Genomic DNA, 7,628 nt, shown 5'->3' on the forward strand with positions numbered 1-7,628 from the left:
GATTGTCTCGGACACTTTTTGGACCCATCCTGAACTCAGGTCAAAAATGAGTTACTTCCCTTCGGGTCTGATTCTAAACTGGCGATAGCCGTGGACTGATATGATTATCAGAATGTTTTTGGACCGTGGTGCGTTTTTGCGCTAGACCTAACTTTTAAAATCTAACTAATAAATTGACAGCTTGTTGCACAAACATTTTTTAATCATAAAAGAATTCTTTTTTCATCAAGACAAGATCAGTACAATTCGAAGTTGTGAAAGAAAAGCCCGGAAGCAGGGTCACGCAAGGGTCGTAGCAGACGACCTTTTATGCATATCGCCAGTTCCTCTCAACAGTCAAAAGCCATCGCTAGAGTTCTTGTGAACCACAGCCATTTGTTTCGTGCATAAAAACGTGCTATTGCAGATAAGCTCACATCGAGTCGCATTCAAATTACTAACTGACGACTAAATTGTGTGGAAAAGGGAAACTGGATCAAACGGGTTCACGATGGCTCAGGGGTAAGATAAACCACGCAAAAATAAATTCTTTGAAAATTGTTCGCTCTTTACGGAGGGCACCTAGGATGTTCTCAAGCGGTGAGTGTTTAAATGAAAGGGTGTTTGTACTGTGTGTAAAAGCCTGACAATATCTGTGATGGTTTACGGGAGGCTTACAGTACTGTGTGTAAAAGCCTGACAGTATCTGTGATGGTTTACGGGAGGCTTACAGTACTGTGTGTAAAAGCCTGACAGTATCTGTGATGGTTTACGGGAGGCTTACAGTACTGTGCCTTTAAAGTATAAGTGGGTTTCATTCATTTTTGACACTTTGCTAAATCTTTTTACCGAAAATTCAGTGCCAAACCCTTGAGCAGCGAGCTTTGTGAAGTAGACTGCGGAAAGTCGACTTTGCGAGCTAAATATCAGGCTTTACCCCGTTCTTACGTTGCACTTTTTGATAGGATAGCTTTCTGTGTTTGCTGGTGTGACATTTTATGATTTCGTTTTTCAATTTTGACTCATGGACCGGACGTGAATATATGTTAAATGGCTTTCTGCAGCGAGCACAGCTCAACAACGGCATCTCTAAATAAACTCATCAGTTCTTTGAAGAAGTTTGCATGGGTGGGCTTCTTCCGGTATATGCCGGAAATCCGGATTCGTAATGTCTGTGGTACAATACAATACAATACAATAACTTTATTAATCTCTAAAAGAGAAATTGCATTGCTGAGCTTTTGTGTCCGTAATAAAACATACATAAAACATTCAAAAATAAACATTTGTTCTTTGTCATTCATACATTCTTGTGTTCTTATACATTTCTTCAATTCATACATCAATATTCTATCATGGTGACGTTTTCTTGGTTGTTAATTATACAAATCCTTCAGCTTCTGGGGGCCCCCAGACCCCCCCCCCCCCTTAAAATTCTTCAGGATTCATGGCATTTTTCAGTCCCACCCATGAGTTTGCCATAGCTTACTAGTTTAGGCTCCTTTGGGCTAGGGTCGCTACTGGACTTGTCTTTGGGAGATGCTACATGAATTTGGGAGAGTTTGAATTTGGTCGTATTAGGGTCGAGCAATCCATTTGCCGGGCAAGCATGAATCACAAAATTGTTGCCCGCAGAACTGCACCAGAGGTAATGGACCCTGTTGACCTGCTAATGTCTCTCAGACAAAGGACACGATAGTGAATAAACAAATCCCTCACCTCAAGTCATGAATAGTAACAGTAAAATCTTATCAAAAACATCCATAAATTCACGATGAATCATGCTCAACCGGCATTCATTTTTTTGGGTGTCCAAGATTGAGCAACAGAATCAAAATTAGACAAAAGCAAGTTTGTCATAAAAAGGCAAAAGGATGGAATCTGGGATAGAATCCTAGAATCTTCAAAATCGTGTAAAATGGCGTGTAATTCAGATGTATCAGATAATCTGTTATTTCTTCTTCTATAGTTTTGAGATTTTGACAATTCAGGAAATCTATCAGGAAGTGTTCGAAGTAGGACTTCCTGATATACTGATGTGAAGTTTCATCTAAATTTATGATGCAATTTCACTTGATTTTGTCTTGCTTTGACCACGTATTTGAATCGAGCATGCCAGCATGACACACCAGGGCCGGACCAAGTTCGTTTGAGGGGGGGGGGGGGGTTCCAACTGAAGGCAGGGGTCCAAAGTCCACATTTTTTTTCTCTGAGAGGTACATTGGATGGCCAGGGGGGGGGGGGGGGTCCGGAACCCCAGGAACCCCCCCCCCCCCAGATCCGGCCCTGCACACCAAGAGAGTTGGTGCCTTATGGGAACGGTCTAATGGTGTGTGTTTTTTTCTCTATCCAGAGATTCTACATTCTTACAAGCAGACAGCTGAAGCGTTTGGCGTCGAAGACTCGTTCACCAGTGTACAGCTATTTCACCGAGACTATCAGCGGGGTCAGTGTCATCCGAGCCTACAATGCGCAGCGCCGCTTCGCGGACAGCTTTGAGGACAGGGTCGACAACAACAACCGCTTCAACTTTTATAGCTATTGTTCGAATAGGTGAGTGGCAGATGTAGACAGAGATACGACATTTTGTAAACGTCTTCGTCGTTGTTCGCTCACATAGCAACTCCTTTGATGATCACGAATTCTGCAGTACGCTGGAGGCTCTCTAAATGTTCCAAGAGATTTGCCTTTTTGTAAAACGAATGAAGAATGTAACATTTGATATTTCTTGCCCAAATGAGAGCTGAAATACCACGGGGGGGGGGGGGGGGGGGGGGGGGGGGGGGGGGGGGGGGGCTTTTTTTTCCCCAACTACACAAAGATGCGTCATTTTGCAAATCGAGCAAAGACTTTGACATTTCTAAAGGGGAAGTTATCACGAGCAGGCTACGTCGACCTAGTGGGGTTTTCTATTGAGCGCAGATAAAAATAGTAATGAGAAAATCATACCTGTCAAGTCTTACGTTTTTCGCGTAATTCTTACGGAATTTTGATGTTTTTCATTTTTCACAAAACAATTTGGTCAAATAAAAAAAAGATCGCAAGGTTCGTCCGAGAACAAAAAAACAGCTAAAAAATCTCGCGGTACAAGGCAACGCGCATGTGCACACCGTCAGCGCGATCTGACTGAGTACTGTGCGACAACGCTTGACCACACGCGACCTCAAATTAAAGCAGTTACATGTACTATTGTTGTTGTTCTCGGTATCTTCAAGGTATATTCTCACGTTGTACGAAGTTTTAAGCCATAGAAATGAAACTGAGGGAGTTGTGATGCATTTTCGAAGAGCTAGCGATCGAAAGTGAAAGTAGCCGGATTCCTGTCACCTCCGATCATGTGGGACTTGTTTTTAGAACACGCGCGACCTCAAACTAAAGCATTTACATGTAATATTTGTTGTTGTTCTAGTATCTACACAGTATTTTCTCACGCAAGTTGTACCTAGTGTGAAGCCACAGGGCCGGACTAGGTAAGTACTAGGGGGGGGGGTTACAGATGGGGGTCCAGGGGGCAAAGACCCTTGGTGGGGTCCAGGGGGCGAAGCCCCTTTGGTGGGGGTTGCAAAGGGGCGAAGCTGAACGTTTTGTGATGTTTCTGGAGGGAAAGGAAGTCTCTCCTTGTACGAAAAAGGTTAAAAACAAAAATTTTAAAATGCGTTTGGGAGGTACATGCTTAAGCCAGGGGGGGGGGGGGGGGGTTGCGCAACCCCTGTAACTCCCCCCCCCCCTAAGTCGGGCCCTGAGCCATATAAATAAAAAATAAGGGCGTTATGATGCATTTTCGAAGAGGTAGAGAGCGAAAGTTGGCACCGGATGTCTGTCACAACCGATCATATACGACTTGTTTTTAAAACATGCGCGACCTCAAACTAAAGCATTTACATGTCATATTTTTGTTGATCTGGTATTTGTCCTTGATTGTTGAGACACACATGAGTTTCTGGCTTGTAACTTGTGTGTTTTACATGTTCTGTTTGGATAAAATGTTCTCTTTTGCACATTGTGGTGGGGGTTTCCATTCATGATTGAATCACTGTGCTCAATGAATGAATGTTGTTAAAACACACTTGTCTTGTGCCTTTACTATCAAGTGGTGTTTTTGTGCATTCTGGTAAAAAATGTGTGAGGGGTGTAAATCACTAAATGTGTGTGTGGTTGCAGGCAGTGTACTGTCTTTGTACAATTTAGGTGATTCTGGGTACAATAAATTTACATTTAAACATTTCAAAATTTCATAAAACAGTGCAGTTCAGTGTTGAGAAAAGTGTGTTTTTCTTATGTGTGAAATAAGGCTGATTTCTTGTTTGTGTGTGTGTGTGTGTGTGTGTGTGCATGTATTTAGTTCTTGTGGTGACTTAATCTAACGACTTCTGCAATTTTGCACGTTGTCTTATGCTTTTTGGTGCAAACGTATGGTTTTGTTAGCAAAATCTTATGGTGAGAGTCCACAAGAGCTTGACAAGTATGAAAAATCAAAAGCAGAATAACTTAGCTAAGCAATGTGTTGACTCTCCCTTATTCGGTTGGTGAAACTCTCGCTATTGATGAGCTCCCCCCCCCCCCCCCTTGAGACTGTCATTATCAAATGCAGAGGAAGGGCTCCTAATATGAACCACTTTTTATTTCATGCTGATAACTAGCTTGTTTTCCTGCGGAGACATTTCATTTTGTGTTTGGTAGTCCTTCTCTCATAGGTTAACCGTTAGGCCTAGTTAGAGTGAGTAAGCTTTGATAGATAATCAGCAAGAATTAAATACAGAAAAAATCCATATTAGGAGCCCTTCCCCCATGTCCGCGCGTCAACTAACTATAAAGACAACTTGGTCTCTATGATTGAACATTACAATAACTAACCTTTCCTATTTCTTGATTTTTGAACGTGAACATCATATCACATGCATGGTCCACATAATGTCCCGAAATAATATTTCCAGATCTTCTGAGGGGATTGTAAACGAATTATCTTCACTGTTAGCTGTGTAATTGACATCTATCAAGAAGTCAAAACTGTTTTATTTTCATCGTGATTCAGATGGCTTGGATTTCGACTTGATGTGCTCGGAGGTCTGGTGGTCTTAGTGACGTCATTATCAGCTGTGTCGTTACGTCACACCATGTCGGCCGGTCTGGTCGGATTGTCTATCACCTACGCCCTAAATGTGAGGACATGAGAGAGAGAGAGAGAGAGAGAGAGAGAGAGAGAGAGAGAGAGAGAGAGAGAGAGAGAGAGAGAGAGAGGGGGGGGGGGGGGGTGTAAGTGTGGGTGTACCATTTTGATTTCCCGTGGCACATAATATGTAATATTATTATAATGAATCTGCATGGCTAAGTTCTGAGGTCTGCATTTTGTTCTTTAACGTGCGCAGGTGACAGATAACCTGTACTTCTTCGTCATGTCCATCGGTGACCTTGAGAAGGACTTGGTCAGTCTGGAGAGAATTGCCAACATGACCAATATTGTGCAGGAGGTGAGGGAACCTGGGTCGTGCGTGTGTGTGTGTGTGTGTGTGTGTGTGTGTGTGTGTGTGTGTGTGTGTGTGAGTGTGTGTGTGTGTGTGTGTGAGTGCGTGTGTATGTGTTTGTATGGGTGTGTGTGTGAGTGCGCGTGTGTGTGTGTGTGTGTGTGTGTGTTTGTGTGTATGTGTGTGTGTGTTGTGTTGTGTGTGTGTGTGTGTGTGTGTGTCTGTCTGTCTGTGCGCGCGTGTCTGTGCGCGCGCGCGCGCGTGTGTGTGTGTGTGTGTGTGTGTGTGTGCGATTGACAGAAAGCTCGCAAAGGGTTCTCATGCCGATCGTTTTAGCTAGAGTTCATATTGAATTATATAGGCCTCAAACAGAAGGTGGGGGGTGGGGGAGCAGTGTGTGTGTGTGGGGGGGGGGGGTGGTTGCAGGGGAGGCCGGGGAAGGGAAAACTGAGGAGGTGCCGGAAGGAGATTGTTTACCCCAATAAAACGTGTCTGTTTGTCAAGTGTCAGACCGAGGTGAGCCTTTGACCTGATCCGCCGAGCTATGTATCGATGTATCGATGTATCGATGTTTGTATTATGGGACCTTCTCGAAAATGGCACCAAATCGGGGCATGATTTCGCGATACACAAAATTTCAAAAATCTTCCTTTCGATGTTGTGTCCCTTAATATCCGGGAACGCAGAAGAAGAAGAAGTCCCTTAATATAATATAACTACAGCATTTATTAGTAAAATCAGGACATAAGGTTGTTATGAACAGATGCTATAAAACATAAAAATAAACACCTTTTCAATGACTTGAAGTGTTTCAGATTGTTGCAGCGAGTTCCAAATTGATGCTCAAGAAAAAGAAAGACGGTCTTATAAAGATCTAATCTGGGAATTGGTGCAATGAAATTGACAGATCCGTATGTGTCAGTAGCTCCCTTAAATAATGATAAAATATTATGAGAGAGAGAGAGAGAGAGAGAGAGACAGAGAGACAGACAGAGAGACAGAGACAGAGACAGAGAAAGAGGCACAGAGAGAGACAGAAAGACAGAGACAGAGAGACAGAGAGCTCGGGCATGCACACATATTACAATCCAAAACTAAATTTATTCGTGTGTGTGTGTGTTCATGTGATTGTGCGATTTTTTCTTCACTGATAAAGGCCCCATGGAGGATGATTGCTGACCAACCTACTTCCGATTGGCCTGAGAAGGGAGAGGTCAAGGTCGATGACATTGACATCCGTTACCGTGAAGGTCTTGACCTCGTATTAAATGGAGTGTCCTTTTCCATAAACGCGGGAGAAAAGGTAAATAACATTGATTTTACAAAATCTAAAAACCAGAAAGGTAATTTGTTTTTTTAAAGAGCTTAATTGGAACGTTGGCAGTCTCTTTGTTTGTGGATTGTTTTTACAAGGCACAGTCAGTACCTTCCTGTGTGAACGATTTGATTCATCATCTCAGATCTGGCCAGGCCTTTACATTGTATAAGACTAGTGTTCCATTTGGACACATACAAACAATCAACTGCATGTGTGTCCTCCCGCGGGTTAGGGGAAAGAATTTACCCGATGCTCCCCAGCATGTCGTAAGAGACGACTAACGGATTTTGTTTCTCCTTTTACCCTTGTTAAGTGTTTCTTGTATAGAATAGAGTCAATTTTTGTAAAAATTTTAGTCAAGCAGTATGTAAGAAATGTTAAGTCCTTTGTACTGGAAATTTGTATTCTCCCAGTAAGGTCATATATATTGTACTACGTTGCAAGCCCCTGGAGCAAATTTTTGATTAGTGCTTTTGTGAACAAGAAACAATTAACAAGTGGCTCTATCCCATCTCCCCCCTTTCCCCGTCGCGATATAACCTTGAACGGTTGAAAACGACGTTAAACACCAAAGAAAGAAAGAAAGAAAGAAAGAAAGAAACTGCATGTGTGCTTTCCGGGAGGTGTGGTCAACCTTGCACCACTCAGAGTCTTTCTCTCTCTATCTCTCTCTCTCTCTCTCTCTCTCTCTCTCTCTCTCTCTCTCTCTCTCTCTCTCTCTCTCTCTCTCTCTCTTTCTCTCTCTCACTTTCTCTCTCTCTCTCTCACTTTCTCTCTCTCTCTTTCTCTCTCTCACTTTCTCTCTCTCTCTCCCTCTCTCTCTCTCTCTCTTTCTCTCTCTCATAATATTAAATATTAATAACATTAAA

General features: G+C 42.8%; 1 protein-coding gene across 1 annotated transcript in view; it reads left to right on the top strand.

Moving 5' to 3' along the window:
* Nucleotides 1-7,628, top strand: part of LOC138950816 (multidrug resistance-associated protein 1-like) — a 42,203-nt gene that overhangs the window by 23,069 nt on the left and 11,506 nt on the right. Inside the window, exons 15-18 of the mRNA XM_070322532.1 lie at nt 2,333-2,532; nt 5,012-5,138; nt 5,346-5,447; nt 6,598-6,744. Of these exons, the coding sequence (XP_070178633.1) occupies nt 2,333-2,532; nt 5,012-5,138; nt 5,346-5,447; nt 6,598-6,744 (576 nt within the window). The remainder of the gene's footprint in view (nt 1-2,332; nt 2,533-5,011; nt 5,139-5,345; nt 5,448-6,597; nt 6,745-7,628) is intronic.

Source organism: Littorina saxatilis, linkage group LG16 (assembly GCF_037325665.1).
Source record: "Littorina saxatilis isolate snail1 linkage group LG16, US_GU_Lsax_2.0, whole genome shotgun sequence".
Classification (NCBI taxonomy): domain Eukaryota; kingdom Metazoa; phylum Mollusca; class Gastropoda; order Littorinimorpha; family Littorinidae; genus Littorina; species Littorina saxatilis.